The 20247-nt window shown below is 46.7% G+C and overlaps 1 protein-coding gene across 12 annotated transcripts in view; it reads left to right on the top strand.

Annotated features, from left to right (window-relative positions):
• by (focal adhesion protein tensin) overlaps positions 1-20247 on the top strand; it is a 1595780-nt gene that overhangs the window by 8349 nt on the left and 1567184 nt on the right. For all 12 annotated transcript variants that reach the window (XM_071662733.1, XM_071662731.1, XM_071662715.1 and 9 more), the window contains exon 2: positions 10857-12846. In XM_071662733.1, coding sequence (XP_071518834.1) covers positions 12766-12846 — 81 coding nt within the window. In that variant the 5' untranslated portion in view covers positions 10857-12765. The remainder of the gene's footprint in view (positions 1-10856; positions 12847-20247) is intronic.

Here is a 20247-nt window from a genome sequence, read left to right as displayed (position 1 = left end):
CTTGTTATCCTGATTTTGACGACGGTGGTAACGATCTCATACTGGAGCTGCACTTCAGTCATGGCACCATCTGTGGGGCTACCAGCCATAGCTACGTAGGAGTCGGCCAGGGGTTTTGCCAGATGAGGCAGAGACGTATGAGACTCCCCTACCCATCGTGTCTGCCGGAGGAGGGCTGTTGTGGAGACGCCGTCCTGTCCGTGTGGCATCAGTCCGTTCCAGTGGCCGTCCACCTGCAGCACTTGTCTCAGGAAGTAAAGCCAGATATAATGAGATTAATCATTTGTTAAGGAGAGGGTCGTCGGCGTTAATGCTATGAAGATAAGTTCACCATCCGACGTGCGTGGTGGCGATGTGCTTAGAACCTAAGTTATGAGAGCGTCGTCCAGCTTGCAACACCTGGTCTACATGTAGCCTGACACCTTGGTCTAGTGGTATGGCTGCCGGGTCGCCTCATAATGTAACATTCCGGTCATCAGTATTACGGTGTCGAGAAGGGAACGATCAACAGCTTTTATATCGTAGCTACAGCCGTCTGAAAAGATAATTCCGCATCAGCTCGGTTGAGTCGACACCGTGCATTACCGGTGGACGGACTGGGAGGGTTACGTAGTACCTAATTCGTCTCTGGTAATCAAATTGAACTGCGGGGCCCCTGGTGTATCCGCCAAGTTATTAAGTCCTTATTATCCAAAATTAGTTGTGTGGCATATTAGTACTCTCCGACCTGCTGTTAGAGTAATGGTGATGAAATTATCTTGGCTGTCTCCCGCAGCGGGGACGCTGGTGGGATCTCGTCCTCTGAGTAGACAATGATGCGAGCATCATTGTCTTAACCCCAGTTCCCCGTCACTGGACTTGGCCTCCTCCAGCATACCTAAATAGCCGGTACAGCTTGCAAGGCCCGTTACAATTCCCCTTGTGCGTTCTTCGTTACCATTTACCACTTATGGTACCGTGCGTTTCTTGCCACTGGCCTACAACTTCCGGAGAACATGCACAAAGGTTCCGTGAACTTCTGTTGTTCTTGTGATATTAGTCTCCTTAGCTTTGTTTTGGGAGGCTGCTGCTTGATACTTTGTGAAGTTAATATGTCATTTGATGTTCCCGAAGTGCTTCAGGGACAAGTACTTGTGCTCCAACGTGTAGAGAGAAGACACTTTAGTAAGTTATAGTTGCTTTACTTTCACAGCCGTCATGGCCTCCGTCTGTTAACTCTCTCACGTTCCTTCATTTCTTTTCTCGTCACTTTTTGCAGTTGGCCTCTCACCCCCACTTCTCCTCCACCCGTCCAGCTCTCCTTCTGCGAGTCTCTCTTTTCATTACTTTAGCAACTTGTTTTTCATTGCAATAGCCCCGTGCATGAGTCATCATCCAGCCCACATCACCCAACAGCACACTGACACTATGTCATCCCCTTTCTTTACTTTAATAGCAGCCTCTCTCCACCATTCTACCGTCTCTCTACGGTTGGCATTCTTTCTTCTTCGCTCCAACGTCCACCTTTCTCGCCAGCAGTATCTTCCTAACAATGTGTTTCATGATTTTAGTGGCCTGTCTTCAACACCTCTCATTTCTTCGACATTTTATTTTTTCCGTTACTCCAAAAATCCTTAGTATTTTTCAGTTACTGATAACTTGTTTTCATCATTATAAAAGCCTGAGCAGTCCCATTCCATCTCTAGGAGCGTCTCTCCTTATCTTAAGCAGCCCCTCTCTGTACTCTACTTCCTGCCGTCAACATTGCTGCAGAAGCGTCTCTTTGTTCTCAACAGGTTCTCCGTTGCCCCAGTAGCCCGTCTCCATCGACAGCCATTATCCTCCACGAGTAATCTCTCAGTGACAACTTCTGTCCATTACTCAAATAGCACCTCCGTCACCATCAGCATTTCGAAATGTTTCTTTTTACTGGGTGATTAGGAACGAAGCAAGAAAGGGTTCCACAGGAAGGGTAAACTTGAGAAACAAAGGGTAATTATTGTACAGACGTACAGTGTAGGTTTGGTTATTGATAGTTGAGTGTTTTGTTGGCTATGTAATTTTGATGTGATATTTAAACACATCCGGTTGGACGATTCATTCCCCTGATAGCTCGTCTGCATTACCGTTTCCATCATTGTAGCAGTCATTGTTACCAGAGCCCTTCTCCTTCACGTCAACAGGCTCATCACCAAAAGCCTTTCTCTTTCATTTCATGTCTCTCATCACTGACGACTTTTCTTAATCACCTCAGCAGCCTCACTCTATCATTCCAGCCGACATATCACCAACGCCGCCTCTCCAGCAGCCGCTCACAGCACGCTGTGCTCGTCAGTCGTGTCCCGACACCCGCTTGTTGTGACTCTAAACAAGGTGGCGCGCGATGCTGCCGACGTCTCTCCTCTCCTCCACCTCCACTTCCACTGTCTTTCCTTCCTCCAGTTTGCCTGCGTCTGCCTGCCTCTCACCCACCTCGTGTTCCTCCACCTTCCCTCGTTCATCATACCTACGTCAGTTCAACAGCCTTCCATTTACATTTTCTCCAGCAACTTTTCCAACCCTTCGTACCTCCAACTTGCTTCTTTTATCTACGGCATCACAACTTTACTTTCACCTGCTTACTTCTTATCCACCAAGTATCAGGGGAATGTGTGCCCCGTGCATGTGAGTCCCTCTACCACGCCTTCTCTCCACCTTGTGTAGTCTGTCTCCACTGTGCTTCCATCCACTCTGCCTCACCCAAGTCTGCTTCCCTGTCCTTGGCCTACCTCCCAGCCTGTCTCCCTTCATCCCTCATCATCAGTGTCGGTTCTCCTGCTCCCTACCCCGGGCCCTTCATCACCACCACCCCCTTGTCCTGTCACTGCCCATACTCCGGATTTATTTCTTTTAAAAGTATTGCTTGTTGTATCTTCCTATGAGATGAGGATCAATTTTTTTTCTACAACTATAAATCTACATGGTCTCATTTTTTTAAAAATTGATAACTAATTGAGACTCTTGATAACTAACATTTGATTGTTGAAAAAATGACGGATATTCTATTGAATTGTATAGATTTTGTTATTAGATTACCTTGAGATAAACAATTTCTTGTGTGGAATTATAGTCTGAGTTTTAATATACATAATTTAGGAAGGTAAGGACCTTCCTGCAGTTGAATCAGACATTGCCACTGGTATGGTCTCGCTCGGACCTTGTTAAGGAAGCAGGAGAAGGGCTTGTACTTACCCTCCTACTATGTTGTTAACATCGAACTGGTGGTTGCTGTCTCAGGTGGCCAATATTATTTCGCACACCCGATCAATTGTTGCAGCGAAGGTGGTTTCCTGCCGCTGCTTATTTGTTTTAAACTTTAAAGCAAATAGGGGAGTTGAGAATACATGACTGCCTCGAGCTATGTTTGTTGATATTCCTCTCTGACGCCACCTTTGTGTTAGCCAGCCATTCCCTGTGTGTGTGTGTGTGTGTGTGTGTAATGACGGAATGGCGGTTTTCATCATCTGCACCAATTGATGTCATCTTGATTGATATTTATTTGATCACTTTAAAGTTAACGACGAAGCATCAGGAGCTGAGATCTCGTATGCCATCAAGGAGCCCTGGCGAGTTTTGCAACTCCTCCTCAAGCGTAGATTGGTTCTCAGTGTACCGATCATGATGCGGGGCTGATCCTTTTCTGACAGATCCATGTGGTTTTTCTTCAGTGTTGCAACCCAACGTCCTGCTCAGGTGCCGGGTACGTGTTGCATAGGGGGAAGGGGAGTGGCGTGGGTGTCCGGGGCATGCGTGGGTGGTGCGGGTGGGCCTGGAGGGAGGCAGGCTCGTGCCTGTAACACTCATCACTCGCCTGCACCTCGGCTTGGAGAAACAGCACGAATGTTTTGAAGATTAATTTATACGTACCTTTTTGTGTGTCCCCGCTGACCTCTTGTCTTCTTACATGGGATATCAGCGGTGGAGGGTTTTGATATGTTTGGTTCATATTTGGGATGAATGTCTTCTTGAAACATCCACAACTCCTAGTTCAAGATATACTTCACATATATAACGTGGATGTAAAATAGGTAAACCGTATAATTAATGGCTGCCTACGTGTGTGTGTGTGTGTGTGTGTGTGTCGGCGAATTTTTATTTATATCAATAATTGTATGAAATAGAGAAGTTTTTATAGGCGGTTAAGCACCGTCCTTTTATAATGTGTCGGAGGAGAAGCGTTCACCACACCAGCAGTTAAGATTATCCCCTCCGCCTACAATTGTTGTTGTTACACATGTATCTTTAGCGTCACTCTGAAGTCAAGGTTTGTATCATTTTCTTGCCTGACTCATTATTGTGTCTTGTCCTCGCCCTGAAGAATGACTCTTTGTGAACATCGTCGAAGTGATTTCAAAATGTTTGTGTAATTATTACGTCACTTCTCCCCACATGTGGCCATTGGTTGATATGTATGCATAGGCATTTTTAGTTTGGCCTCATAAGCTTTTCCTTGTCATTTCTATATTTACTTAAAAGCTTTCAGCTTTACTGTCTCCCTACGTGACTATCTTGCAACATGGATAAACCAAAACTCTATCGGTGTACGTATTCTTGACTCGGTCCTAACGTATCATTATATACATACAGGAAGGATGAATCTGGTGGTGTACCACACGGGTACTTCACTCTTAAGTATGTGTTTCTGTGGGAAAACAAAGCTGGCTTATTGATCGATATTTTCTTCTTTCAATTGATTGATTGCAGTAGTCTTATTCTTACTCCTGTATGTTTGTTTTCCCCATCCTTGCTTATATGTTCCTTTGGGCATTACGTGTTTGCAGTCCAGAGTTTATTGATGAGTTTGAGAAGTTATATTCTATTGGATCTAAGTTAAAGTACCCTAGATCTTTCATTGATAAATCCCCATGGACACACACACACACACACACACACATATATATATATATATATATATATATATATATATATATATATATATATATATATATATATATATATATATTCTTGAATCATTTGCCAAACTCATTTTTTTCTCCTAATTTTCGCCCAGTTCCTTGTGATCATTGTACTTTTTCCTTCACTGATTGCCTTGGTTTCATCTGCGAACGTAATTGCATCCGAGTTGTTAACGTACATAGTTATATCGGGATCATTTCAAGTGTCTCAGGGTGTTGTTCGACTAGTTCCATTTTCTCCATAAAAAGAACCATATCATCGTCTTCTGATTCAGTCCATTAAGAACAGTCATCGTTAACTTTCTAGTAATCTCTCCTGTACTCACTAGGTTACAGGAATTTCATTGCTTCAGTAACCTTCACATGGGACCACATCAGAATGTTTTCTGGCCGAAGAAATGTGAAGTGTAACGTTACCGTTCCTTCCTACACAGTAAGCATCACCGACTCTCACAAGGCAGCATGGTTTACAAAGGATGACCTTTACTGACCATGGACGACCAGTGAACGAGTTTACTATCTTCTGGGTTTTCTTTGTGTATGTCCGGGAATTCGTGTCACACTTTCAAGATGAATGCGTTTAAACGACTTGTCGTAAATGATGATGATAATAGTAATGGTTGTTTAATCTGTTTATGGATGGGGTTGTTAGGGAGGTAAATGCAAGAGTTTTGGAAAGAGGGGCAAGTATGAAGTCTGTTGGGGATGAGAGAGCTTGGGAAGTGAGTCAGTTGTTGTTCGCTGATGATACAGCGCTGGTGGCTGATTCATGTGAGAAACTGCAGAAGCTGGTGACTGAGTTTGGTAAAGTGTGTGAAAGAAGAAAGTTAAGAGTAAATGTGAATAAGAGCAAGGTTATTAGGTACAGTAGGGTTGAGGGTCAAGTCAATTGGGAGGTGAGTTTGAATGGAGAAAAACTGGAGGAAGTGAAGTGTTTTAGATATCTGGGAGTGGATCTGGCAGCGGATGGAACCATGGAAGCGGAAGTGGATCATAGGGTGGGGGAGGGGGCGAAAATTCTGGGAGCCTTGAAGAATGTGTGGAAGTCGAGAACATTATCTCGGAAAGCAAAAATGGGTATGTTTGAAGGAATAGTGGTTCCAACAATGTTGTATGGTTGCGAGGCGTGGGCTATGGATAGAGTTGTGCGCAGGAGGATGGATGTGCTGGAAATGAGATGTTTGAGGACAATGTGTGGTGTGAGGTGGTTTGATCGAGTGAGTAACGTAAGGGTAAGAGAGATGTGTGGAAATAAAAAGAGCGTGGTTGAGAGAGCAGAAGAGGGTGTTTTAAAGTGGTTTGGGCACATGGAGAGGATGAGTGAGGAAAGATTGACCAAGGGGATATATGTGTCGGAGGTGGAGGGAACGAGGAGAAGAGGGAGACCAAATTGGAGGTGGAAAGATGGAGTGAAAAAGATTTTGTGTGATCGGGGCCTGAACATGCAGGAGGGTGAAAGGAGGGCAAGGAATAGAGTGAATTGGAGCTATGTGGTATACCGGGGTTGACGTGCTGTCAGTGGATTGAATCAAGGCATGTGAAGCGTCTGGGGTAAACCATGGAAAGCTGTGTAGGTATGTATATTTGCGTGTGTGGACGTATGTATATACATGTGTAATGGGGGGGGTTGGGCCATTTCTTTCGTCTGTTTCCTTGCGCTACCTCGCAAACGCGGGAGACAGCGACAAAGTATAATAAAAAATAATAAAAATAGTAATGATAGTAATAGTAATAATGATAATAATATAATGATAATAACATAAACAATAGCAATGGTAATGATAATATTGTATAATGATAATGATTTCTTTTTTTCATAGTATTCGCCATTTCCCGGGTTAGCGAGATAGCTTTAAGAACAGAGGACTGAGCCTTTGAGGGAAATCCACACTTGGCCTCCTTCTCTAGTCCTTCTTCTGGAAAATTAAAAACGGTAGGGGAGGATTCCCAACCCCCCTCCTCCCTCCCTCCCCCTCCCTCCCCCCCTCCCCCCCCTTGGAGTCGCCTTGTACGACACGCAGGGAATACGTTTAAGTATTCTTTCTCCCCTAACCTATCCCCAAGGATAAATGATAATAGTAATATTAATAATAATAGTAACGATTGATTATAATGATAATTTATTAATTACGCAGAACAAGTTTAGTATCTAATAACAGTAAGATTCACAAACATGCATTGAAGTGGTAAGGGACACAATAAGGTCGGTACAGAATACTGTAGAGGCTGGGAAGAGCATTGGTTTGTTTCGATGTGTTTGTTGGTACATGTTTGTACTGTACCCGTTTTTGTTTGCGTGTTCATACATACATATGTATTTGATTACGTATGTGTAGTGTACAGGTAGAGTCCTCCTCTACGTATGTGGGGGCCACGTCACATGAAACTTCTCTACTGATATATTGCAAGTTGTTCCACATTTATAACATGTCAGCAGCGTTCACCGTTTCATCACTTTGGTTATTTATTCCAACACTTTCGAACACGTCTCTTGCATTGTTTCTGGTTATAGCCTCCAGTCGGTCTATCTCGGCATCTGTCGAAGAATTGTTCATTGTCGACATTGTCGAAGTGGTTGGTGTGATCAAATCACCCCTTACTCTTCTGGAAATGTGTGTTACTGGGAGAGAATTTTGTTCTCCTCTGGCCTCGTGTCATAACCTTTTGTACGATTTGTCTTCTTTTGTTACACACACACACACACACACACAGACCAAACTAAGCCAGGTACCCATTTATCGACCAGTTCCGTACGGAGGATGAACACTTGGTTGGGTATGGGCCAACTGCCGCGCCCAGGAACCTAACCCATGCGGGCTCGTGCCTGACTCATGGTCAGTAACGTGTGTGTGTGTGTATGTGTGTGTGTGTGTGTGTGTGTGTGTGTGTGTGTGTGTGTGTGTGTGTGTGATACCTGTCTGTAATTTCGTATTTGTGCACATGGAGAGGTAGTTCTGTGTTCATAACTCACCATCTCTTCTCTTGCATTTCTTTCGTGTAGGCTTCTTGATTTTCCTGTGCTGCTCCCAACTTACTTCCTCCCTCCCCTCCTCCCCTTGTTCCACGTGACCACAAGTCATGCTGATGAAATGCTTGCTCACGTCCCTCTGTGCACTTTTCTTGCCCAACTTCCAATTATGCTCCCTTGTTCTGTGTGTGTGTGTGTGTGTGTGTGTGTGTGTGTGTGTCAGTGAGTTAGTGACAGGCCATTCGTTTTTTAAGTGACCGTTTTGACCTGATGTGTGTCAGCAGTCGATTGTATAATTCGTGAAGACGTAGGAGAACAATTTGGCATCGTCATGGACACTGAACTGGTTAGTGGTGTGTCAGTGACTTGATGCGGGGATAGAGATTAACTGTGTGTGTGTGAGGTGTGGGATTGGGTACGAACCTGTGTTTCAGTTTACAAGGCTTGGGTCGTGTGCAAGGAACAGTCTGACGTAAGTCCCCTTGTGTGTAATTACTGGGCATTGTGAGACCCTACGTGGAATGCCTGGGATTGGTGCTTGTGTTACTTTAAACCGCAAGGGGTCGTTTTTGTGTTGGGTATGAGAGGAAAAAAATGGATGCATGCATTATGTATGGCTGTTGCGGGACCAGCCACGGTCTTGGAATGGATTGTGTTATGATGTGTGATTACTATTTGTGGTTACCATTTGTGTGTTACGGAGAGTTTTGCACTCGTGTTGCTGTCTCCTTGTATGTATGTATAATGTCTCTACTACTGTGTGTGTGTGTGTGTGTGTGTGTGTGTGAGAGAGAGAGAGAGAGAGAGAGAGAGAGAGAGAGAGAGAGAGAGAGAGAGAGAGAGAGAGAGAGAGAGCTTGTGCTTGTGCAGGCGACGCCAGTGTTGTTGGTCAGGCATTGTGTACACTAGGAGGGCGGCACGGGGGTAGGAGTGTTTGCTCGGGAACCCCAGCCTCTGTCCGCACTGTCTGTTTTCCAAGCCTGGCTGGCGTGTGTCGGGTCGTGTTTCCCCAGTCATCGTCATCTGTTGGTGTGTGTGTGTGTGTGTTGTTCCCCCAACCAACCCTTGATATCTTACCGCAGTGATGAGTACATGCTACGCGGCTGCCAGAGTGGCAGCTTAGAATATTGACCATTCCTTTATATTAAAGAAAATACATTTACAAGTGAGTGAAAGAAAGTTCGTCAGAAAATGCAGTATTCGGAGTAGGTGTCCTCTTGGTCATGACATTAGAATATTCAGTCTTGTAGGTTAGATCTTAAGCTTTGCTGTCGTTGCCTCTCCCTTGGTGTAAATAAATGAATGAATAACGGTTTATTGGGTTTAAGCAGCCATTCGGCTGAAATACACAGATGGGGTATTACAGATGGTAGAGAACTGGGTGGTCAAGTTGGTTACAAGAGCTTAAGATTAGGATGAGCTGGATATTTCTCACACTTCGGATAAGCACATGGGTGAGGTACATGTAGATAGCTAGGGTGGCGGATATACAAGGATGTTTACAGAGTAAATGGTATGGTGTGTACGTTCATATTGAACTTGATTGAACATTAAATGATGAATTAGTTGCAGTAATACAGTAGTTCACATACTACGTAGCCTAACAGAAAAATAAGCTGTTCTGTTGCATAGCCATGCAATTGTTCATGGATTGTTTATGGAGTTCACAATGGTACAAGCTCTGATTGGAACAAGTCGATTGGTTACGAACGTCGGTCCGTGGTGGATGGGCGTCTGAGAGGTCTCTGTAGAGTGGGTGTTTCAGCAGTTTATTACCAAACTGCCGTTTGATATGTCGGTGTCGGTCGGAGATGGTGGATAGGTTCAGCTGTATGAGGGACTCTTGGTAGGTAGGTGGTGTAAGATGTACCCAGGAAGATTCTGTATTTTCTAGCTGGTTCCTGTGTGTGTGTGTGTGTGTGTGTGTGTGTGTGTGTGTGTGTGTGTGAGAGGGCTTATTTGTATTGTAGGGGCGGGGTGGTTAAACTCGTGAGGCCCCATCTCTTGAACATTCTCTACTATCATACAGCTTGTTAGATGAATGTATGCTGTCTGCATTAACCATGTCCTTAGTCATTCCCTTCCTTTCATCCACAACTTTTATATAAAAAAGCACACAATTTTAACTTTTTTTTCCACTTTGTGTTATGTCCTCTGGTGTCTCCATCTCTGCATCTCTCGACGAACTATTTAATTTCCACGTCATCGATGTTTGAGAGTCTTTAAGCTTGCCATCAGGTCGCTCCTCACTCTTCTCTCTTTCAAGGTGAACAAATTTAAGCCTGTGGCCTTTCCCACTTACTTACCTCGTAATCCTGGTACCCTCTTCGTTTTTCCCATCTAGACCTTCTTTGTTAGTTCTTAAGTGTTTCCTGCTATGCTGTAACCAAACATAAGAATCCTATTCCAATTTCGTGTGTGTATTATGAACTGGAGTAATAGCAGTGGAGGAAGCGGGTGTGATGGCATGGCAGGAGGCGAGTTGTTGCAGTGTCACGACGACCTGGTGGTGTCTGTGGTGATGGTGTAGCGGCGGCCGTGAGGCCCTGCTGCTTGCTTGCCTTTGTCGTATTCTACGTCTGCCTTATTGTTTCTCTCTCTCTCTCTCTCTCTCTCTCTCTCTCTCTCTCTCTCTCTCGTCAAGGGACAGCTTGGCCCTTGCCTCCTTTGCTCGGGGCACCGAATGGCGAAGCCTGGTAAGGAATGCGCTTCAATCATCCACTGAACTCTAAATATGATGAAGGATAGTGATGTGTATAGTTTTATTAGATAGGATATTACGTTACAACTGTATTAGGGAGAGCATATGACAATCTTGAAGGTGGCTGTCCTCGTCAAGGATTTTGTAATATATATATATATATATATATATATATATATATATATATATATATATATATATATATATATATATATATATATATATATAATGACGCGATCATTCTGTATTTCAGGATAAGGAAATTATTGTGAAGTGAAATATTACTGAACTGTGAACATTTCTGGAATTATATACGACTTACTGCTGAAGTGATTCGAAAGTGTCTTGTTCAGTGGGAGATCATTTCTTTTTTTTTCTGGAAGTGCGTAAGTGAAGTGTGAGGAGGGTGAGGGAGTGTGGCGGTGAGGGGGTGGTGCTGACGGGTGGCGGTGGGCGACGACAGCGCCACAAGCGGCGACTCTCAGGAGGACAACAAGAGCGCCACTGTTGGGCAGCGTAAATATTCGCTCACTGTCAGTTTACGCTGTTCGGAACAGTGCAGTGCTGGCGGCCTGGAGCAGCGGTCGTGCTCATATCGCAAGTGTGGGTTACTCACCGCCTCCGAGAGTGACTTGAGAGAACCTTGATAGAATCATGGTGCGCTGAGAACAGACTTAAGGGTCAGTCTGGTCATACGATTATGAAGGTTTCGCACTTCACAAGGCATCGAAGTTCATCGTAAGATTTAAAAAAAAAAGATGATATTTGAAGGTTTCCACGTGCTTTTCAGGCACTGAAAAATCGTAATCACACGTAAAATATAATTGACACTAGTCTTTTCATCATCATTCCCTGCAAAAACATCATTTTTCCCCAAGCTCACCAGCCCAGACCTTAGTAAGACCCCAGCTGTAGGATGTGTGATCCAGCAGGGGGGGAGGAGGCCAGCCTCGCTGGGGGATAAGGTCGCGCCGCTGGGGTCATCATCTAGAAGTCGTCGGGAGGTCAACACCCGCGCTGACGAAGTGCAGAAGCCACGCCCTCTGCTTTCGCTCCCCTGCTGACCTTCTCCGTGGGAGTCTGACTATACCAAGGCCAGATCACTACACAGCTGTATGTCCCTGTTCATGGAAGATGTGAGGGGAAAAGATAAGAAAATGAGTGTTATTTCATGAATTCTGGTGTATCTTGATAAAGAGGTATCATGTGAGGCGATAAAAGGAGTCCTGGAGTCCTGGAATGTGGCTCCTCGAAATCTAATACGGGGCGGTGACCTGCCCTCGTAAAATGGTATGGAAGATTGGCTGAACCGAGTGAATCTGTTGAGGTTCTTCACATTCCCGGCAGTGACCCGACAGCTGACCCCACCCCCCAGTGCTGACCTGCGACCAACCAAATAGAGCAGAAAGGGGGTGCGACCCTTGAACCGGCTGACCAAATCGAACCCGCACACCCGTAACGGTAGACCCCGCCGCCTGACTAACAGAAACAACAGTGGCCCTCACTGATCCGGTGTCGGTGTCGGGTTTCATCGGGGGGCTTCTCACAGGAACGACCTCTGCCACTTTGCTGGAATTTTAGCGACTTTTAATGGGTAGTGTTTGGTAGAGAGCCAGTACAGCTATATGTTGGAGGAGGAGGAGGGAGGAAGGTCCGCTTTCCTGTTCTTTCCAGCCATCCTTGTTAAGGGTGTTTGACCTCACATTAACAAGCCTAACCCCTCACCGACCCTTCTTCGTGACCCCCACCGTGGTTGCTTGTTAGTGTCCCAGCTCAGTACATGGCCATTAGGGTCAGGACGCTCAGTCAAGAGATGATATACTGTTGACCATCACGGTGCTTCCCTCACTCAGAATCCCTTCGGTGTACAGCACACACCACTGACTTACTGTCATCTGTGCACCCACCTAACCTCCCACCCACACGAAACTACCGGAAAGGTATTAAAAAAAAAAAAGTGTAACTTTGGTCGATATCGTGGGCAGGGGGAGGTGGCCGAGATGACGTGTGCTGTCCGCAAGTGGCTGTTTCTCCCTCACCCGACTGAGCCTTTCCTAGTGCCATAGTGACGTCATAGTGCGTTAGTGACGTCGTCGTGGTGACAGACGTTGAGTGACGTCATATAATTTCGGGTTGTGTCAGGAGGAGCGAGAGGCGCGACGATGCCGCTGTTCACAGCTTGTGTGTGCAAGAGAGCTCACAAGGGCCCTAAGGTTAGCCCTCCTCTCCATCTTCTTCTGCAGGTAAGTCTTGTCTGCTCCCCATGTTTGTAGTTGACTTACAGTATAACTATTTTCGTATTGCATGATCACTTTGTGTTATTCTTCTTAAATGACATTACTTTCGTAAGTAAGATGTTGCATGCTTATCGTCCTGGATAGCATTAGCATATGCAAATGGGTTAGCAGATTCTAACGAAGATAATCAGTTAGAATTTGTCACCAACCTGTTGTTCACATCAGGGTAGTAGCAAGTAGTAGACCATCAGTGATCACTTACATATCTTTGTTACCCTCGGTGACTGCTTCCCTGTGTCCTGGTCATGTGTTGTTGCGACCCACAGTTATCTTATCCCCTCCACCTGGGCCTGCTGCCTGACGGTATAATTACAGACCAGCGGCAGGTGATTCTCTTCCACCCCCTCCTATTGCGTCGCCGTGATGCAGCGGCCGACTTGCTCTGGTGGCGTGGCCGGCCGGCCCAGCAACTTCTGCTGGTCTAGCTGTGCTCAGTCCAGACGCTCGATAACTTGAACGGAAATTAAGGGGATCTTTATTGACTCTTGAGTGAAAGCTATTCACATTGATTATATGGTTATCAGTGGAGGTACGTAGCATACTGTGAAGCTGCGGGAGTGGGTCGTTTATCACGATCATGCGTGGGCAACTGTTATGGAGTTTTAAGACTCTAGGATGAAGACAACCTTGACAGAACCTTTTGAGTGTGTAATCCATCAACTGCAGGCTGTCTGCTCCCAAGGTTATTATGATATACTCGTTAACGTGTAAGAAACCAATGAGATGGTCAAGATAAGGAAGGTGACCCGACAGTGATGGGCCTGAGGTCAGAAGATGTTAGGTTGTCCACATGTTGCTCCCTAGCAGAGTGCCTTATCATTGCTAATCATCCATGCTACACGTAGATTCCTTCATGCAGTATGAGATAACTTGGGCATACCTTAGTTTCGTGTGTTCATAGCTCGACAGCTCTCTCTCTCTCTCTCTCTCTCTCTCTCTCTCTCTCTCTCTCTCTCTCTCTCTCTCTCTCTCTCTCTCTCTCTCTCTCTCTCTCTCTCTCTCTCTATTAGGTGGTAGGCAGACACCGTGACTACCCTCCTGGGCATCAGTAGGGTTAGTGACGACCATTCAGTAAGCCAGCGCCTCAGTGGCTGTCAAGTTTCTCTCCTTTTTCTCATATAACCGTCTTTTTTATTCAGGTTCACCCACACGTGGGTTGCTGGCTATCCGTCCACAAACATACCATCTCTCCATCTCATGCGTAACACTGTACAACACAACGCACACGTCTCGTTCTTCGTATACCAAGATCATCCTGCGGTGAACCCTACGTGATAGCCCTGCCTTATGCCAAGATCTCGTCGTAAAATCTCTATCTGCTTTTATAGGGAGCCACAGACCAGAGAAGTATGTGACCGGTACCATCTGCCTGGGTGTCAGGAGAGTAAATGACGGTTGCGTAGTGATCCACCACTTCGGTGGCTGTCAGGTGTTACTCCTCTAGCCGAGGTCGTTGTCCTTGTCTTCCTACCCCACCAGCACATGGGCTGCTGTCTTGCAGTCCACAAATATTCAGTCTTTCCATCTCAGCCACAACACCTGACGTACCTCACACGGCTCGTTCTTCATAACTTGATATTTTCTTGTGGTGAGCGCTACCCGCCAGTCGTACCTTTTCGCGATGAACTTCGTATTTTTAGCTAATGATGGCGTTCAGAATGACCCAAAGACTCGTACCATCTCGTAAGCTTTCAGCACATGATAGACTGGACCGTCCATGGTTCGTCAAGACTGTTTCATGTCGATTAGTTGGGAAGCAGAGTGGGCCTGGCGTCCATTAACACTGATTACATGGCTTTGACGTAATGGTATGCCTGGCTCTTTGATCAGTTTTGGATACGTTTGTCAAGAGTCTTAGGCCAAATTGGCGCGAGGGGCAATTGATGTGACGTTCCTGAAGTGTGTTGTCGGGGATAAACCCTTCGTCTAAATGCGCGGTCCAGTTTTTGTTTCGGCTGTGTCAGAGAAAGCCAAGGTAATGCTTAAGTGAATCCATAAAAAGACAACTGAATTAATACTAGTGCAAAGTGTTTGCCAGAAGAGGAGAGACTAAATAGACTTTGGATACTTGATTACAGCAGCAAAGTGTCCGTGGCTGACCTGTTAGAAGGTTTTAAGACATTAAGAAATTTAGATAACGTTAAGTGGAATACATTGTTCGAACTAGACAGGAGGAAGGAAGATTTCACACAGGGATTGACAATTGCCTTTAAAGATAGGTTAAATGAAGGAGAATAAGCTGCCTTGCTGCGGTCATAAAAGAATCGATTCGAGCAGGATACGTTACACGATTGTCTTCATCACGTAAGTTGATATTAACTGGATCAACGTGAGGGCAAAAAGGAACCAGTTTTCTCCTCCGGTAAGCTCGGTAGCGGCCAGTAGTAATCTTGTGTTAGTATCGTGTCGTGCCATACTAGCGGGTCGTCCTGCTGTGGTGTCTTCTTCATGATATCTTACAGACGTGTCATTGGCGGGAGTTGTAGTAGTTTGCTGTGTCTGCTGCTCGTCTCATCGTGTTTCCATCATTGCATTTCAAAAAGTCATGAGTTACAGGAACCGCTCCAACGCGCGTATCGTAAAGTCTCGTAAATCACGGGATTGAAAATGACTGGCATCGAGTCGCGGGCATGCGAGTTAATGGCAGTCATCATGTTCCCTGCTCCCCTCTTGAACGAGGATGAAGATTGTTAACTTGATTTGATTGATTTTTGCCGCTAACACTGATATGTTTATTGTGCTCCTCATCCTGTTGAGTGGTAGAGCCATAGAGCCTTTTAGGGAGAGGTCTAAACAAACCCTGCAAGAAATGTCACAACACCTTATTGTCAATAACTAGATGTCAGAAATTTGAAGTTTGTATGCACTTCTGCCTGTAGTGCAACACTTTCTGTACCAGTTGCCTGTTACTTCATGCTGATATTCTCACTTCCTGTTGGTTACCACGGTAGTACGGGCAGGCATCCAAGTGATCGTCTCTCATATTTCAAGTCGGATTTTCCTTTAGGGATATAAGTCACCGTGATTTTATGTTTGTAAGAGAAAATTTACGGCCTCTCTCTCTCTCTCTCTCTCTCTCTCTCTCTCTCTCTCTCTCTCTCTCTCTCTCTCTCTCTCTCTCTCTCTCTCTCTCTCTCTCTCTCTCTGCACCAACATTCTTAAGCCTTTGGTCCACCTTGCAGTACCACTCTTCCCACACACGCACTGCTGCGCACCTTCATGACAGCTAACGATAATGCATCCTTAAATGTCCTCCACGTCCCCTTCGTCCCGCTTTGTGCCGGTACTGATTCCCTCACCTCTTATTAACTTCTCGTGGGGGTTAAGCTTTTACACGTTCGCTCCTTATCTTGTATTCCTCTCATATTTTTATTTTCCCAGTAACTTTTCTGGTCCCATAAAGTCTCCAGTAAAAGTCTTACCATCATGTACCTTCCATAGGGTCTGAGAATCGACCAGCGACCCTAGTGTGTGGGTACAAGATCCCCGAACACGACACGACACCACCACCAGATGGCACATCAGAAACGTTCCTTCTTAACCAGAGAGAGTGGGATGTGAATCGTGCTTTTGTTAATCCTGTCTTCCTTCTGCCTGTACTCTGTATACTTGTGAGCAACTGTATATATAAGGTTCATAGATGCAGTACCCATGCTTGCTGCTTACACACATTCCACATATTCCTTCACTGTTATCATTTACACTTACGACCCCATTCCCGTCTATCATTCCCTCCTCTGTTAAGCTCTCTTCTGCCCTCCCACCTCTATTTTCTCCTTCATATTCTCTCCAGCAGTCATCCTTGAACTTTTCCATCATTACACGGCGCACATGTGACCGTTAGAGAGGGATTTGATCCCTCACACTTGACGTTCGCTACCATTAATCTTTCGTTGACACACTTGTAATCAAACGTCTTTCAGGCCATTCATCCTTCGTTACCAGTGCCACGCCCTCTCTTGCAAAACCTCTTACATCATCTTAGAGGCCTCTCTCTCTCTCTCTCCTCTCTCTCTCTCTCTCTCTCTCTCTCTCTCTCTCTCTCTCTCTCTCTCTCTCTCTCTCTCTCTCTCTCTCTCATGTATATTGACCGACATGGCGCGGGTAAAACAACCCCCAGACATGGCCACATCGTACGTAAGGAAGGATAGAACAAGAAAAACAACTGAGAAATTCTTCATAGATCCTCAGATGGTTGTAGAACTGACCTTTAAGGGTTAAAAGGGGAAAGGAGGAGGTATCTTAACAGTCATTCTTCATGTAGCCTATTTTCATACCCAAATTATAGGAAGTAGCAGCCAGACGCAAGCGGCGGGTTGAAAACTTGAAGGCAGGGGCGTGGGCAGACGCCTCACGAGAGCAGTGCCCATAATAACGCCTGAAGGAGAAGGTAGCAGCATCACGGTGGACGGAGAGTGATGACAAGAGAGAGGTGAGGCATAGAGAGTTAATGAGAGATGAAGACTTTTGACTCCACTGTGGAGCCGAATGTGTTTAACTTCTTGAGCACAGCGCTGCGACCCTGGAAATATGATCGCCTGCCCTTTGACCGGACGCGAAAAGGGGTAAGGTGAAAAGCTACACCATCCTGCTCAAGATTTGTACCGTCGATCGTAAAGGGTCAGTTCATACCCTGTAGATGTTATGGTCTGGCCATGAGCGAAGTTCAGGAATTCCTTTCACGAGTACCTGTAGTGTATATGGCTGATGACCCATGAAGGCCGTAGACATCCTGAATGATGATAAGAGCATGAGAGCAGCAGCTTGGTGGAAGACGGAGCTGTGGTTAACCTGGTAGACAGGGCCAACTGTAGGTGTACGTAAGTTAGACAGTTGGTGAGAAATATGGTGGCGTAGTGCTATTCCCAGGCATTATGCAAAGTGACCAGTGTATGAAGGCGGAGAGGAGCGCTAGGTGGCGCGTGGTAATGACCAAACCTCAGAAAATATTGCTACATGGGACGTGTAATTATTGTCAGACGCTCACGCTGACTGCACGTCCTCACGACACAACCGGGAGGTAGGGGAAGGTGGGTGGGTGACGAGCAAAAATATGTGAAGGCAAGCATAAGCTGTCTCATACACACAGAGGGCGGCAGGCACATTGAGTGTGTGACAGGCGCACGGCCAGGCATACACCGAGACAGATAATGAGCGAGGAAGTAGTGTCCAGGTCGTGAGTATTGGAGACACAGCCGTGTGTTTGAACCAGGAAGGATCATTAACCAGTGACACTAACGAGCTGCCGTTTCTTGTGGACAGATACTTTGTGTGAGGATCATGGCCGAGCTGTGCAACACCTGACATCCTGCCTGGCTCTGAGTCACGACACTTTGGCTGTAGAGGTCTCGAGAGGGTGTGCGTTTATCATCACAGTCCAAGGTTAAAGGCTATTAACAGTGCACGATTTTTTTTTTTTTAGTTCGATGACATTTCCTTGTCTTTTAAGTTTATTGTGTCATAGATATTGTGCAGAGGAGACGGTTGCTTTATCCTGGTGTGTTGCTGAAGCGCCTAGGGGATGTCTGATAGTCTGGAATGAGGATATTAGACTTAAAAACGATATGTTAAGGACGTTAAGGGCGACGTTATAATTCTGGGGCATGACGGTACGACCCTTCAGTATGATGGCGTGACCTTTAACCAGATATTTAATGTTCGGTTCAGAGACCTTACCTAAGGGGTAGTAAAGTCGTGCTCAAGGGGTTGGTATGAACTAGGTGGTGGTTTGTGTGTGTGTGTGTGGAACGCTAGACGGAGGTAGCGTAGCAGTGACCGCCTAGGGAAAAAAATTTGAATACATACTGGGCAGAAGTTCCTGCCCACCCAGGCTGTAGAGGGTACGAAGGCCTACGGGCGGCCGGCCAAATTGATGACAGAAGGAACGACGCGGCCATACAAAGCTGTGGAGATAAATGAGCCTCGAAAACTAAAGTTGAGGTTTACGTAAGGTATCTGTTCTGAGGTAACCAGTTCTTGGGCGTAGGCTGGCGGGTTGTGCATTGGTTGAGTCATAGGTCGAACATGCTGGTAGATCAGCTTCCTTAGGAGAGCCAGGTTATAAAGTCTTGGTTCAGGGCTGTTTAGCTTTTGGGAGAGATGGGTTGTTTGCTGGTTAACGTTTTTGGTTTTCATATAACCAAGTCTTGCGTTCAGCCTAGGGGCGAGGATTACTGAATCTTAGGGTAACATTTTGGGTTTGTTCGCTGAGTTCAGCAAATATTTGGCTGGTAGGCCATGTTGGCTGGTTATTTCATAGATTGGCCAGTTCATGTTCAAGGCTGGCCAGCCACCAGGGGTTAGCGGCAGGTGTGTATACACATCATGATGTGTGGGCGTTGGTGCAGCAGGTTTTGTGGGTAACGGAATTGTAGGCGGAGCAGCAACAGCAGCTTATGAGGAAACTGGGTGGTGTACGGCCTGCGGGCGGCTAGTACTTGCCTGCAACATACCAGCCCCACAGGTGTTCCTGCCCCTGCCCTCCCTCCCTCGCTCACCTCACACCTGTGGTTAACTTTCACCCCACCTGGTCGCACTGGTGGTCGGGATGTCTCCCCACCTGGTCGCACTGGTGGTCGGGTTAGGTCCCCACCTGGTCGCACTGGTGGTCGGGTTATGTCCCCACCTGGTCGCACTGGTGGTCGGGTTAGGTCCCCACCTGGTCGCACTGGTGGTCGGGTTAGGTCCCCACCTGGTCGCACTGGTGGTCGGGTTAGGTCCCCACCTGGTCGCACTGGTGGTCGGGTTATGTCCCCACCTGGTCGCACTGGTGGTCGGGTTGTCTCCCCACCTGGTCGCACTGGTGGTCGGGTTATGTCCCCACCTGGTCGCACTGGTGGTCGGGTTAGGTCCCCACCTAGTCGCACTGGTGGTCGGGTTAGGTCCCCACCTAGTCGCACTGGTGGTCGGGTTAGGTCCCCACCTGGTCGCACTGGTGGTTGGGTTAGGTCCCCACCTAGTCGCACTGGTGGTCGGGTTAGGTCCCCACCTGGTCGCACTGGTGGTCGGGTTAGGTCCCCACCTAGGTCGCACTGGTGGTCGGGTTAGGTCCCCACCTGGTCGCACTGGTGGTCGGGTTATGTCCCCACCTGGTCGCACTGGTGGTCGGGTTAGGTCCCCACCTGGTCGCACTGGTGGTCGGGTTAGGTCCCCACCTGGTCGCACTGGTGGTCGGGTTAGGTCCCCACCTGGTCGCACTGGTGGTCGGGTTAGGTCCCCACCTGGTCGCACTGGTGGTCGGGTTAGGTCCCCACCTGGTCGCACTGGTGGTCGGGTTAGGTCCCCACCTGGTCGCACTGGTGGTCGGGTTAGGTCCCACCTGGTCGCTACTGGTGGTCGGGTTATGTC

Source organism: Panulirus ornatus, chromosome 6 (assembly GCF_036320965.1).
Source record: "Panulirus ornatus isolate Po-2019 chromosome 6, ASM3632096v1, whole genome shotgun sequence".
Taxonomy (NCBI): domain Eukaryota; kingdom Metazoa; phylum Arthropoda; class Malacostraca; order Decapoda; family Palinuridae; genus Panulirus; species Panulirus ornatus.
This window is presented reverse-complemented; position numbering and strand designations above follow the sequence as displayed.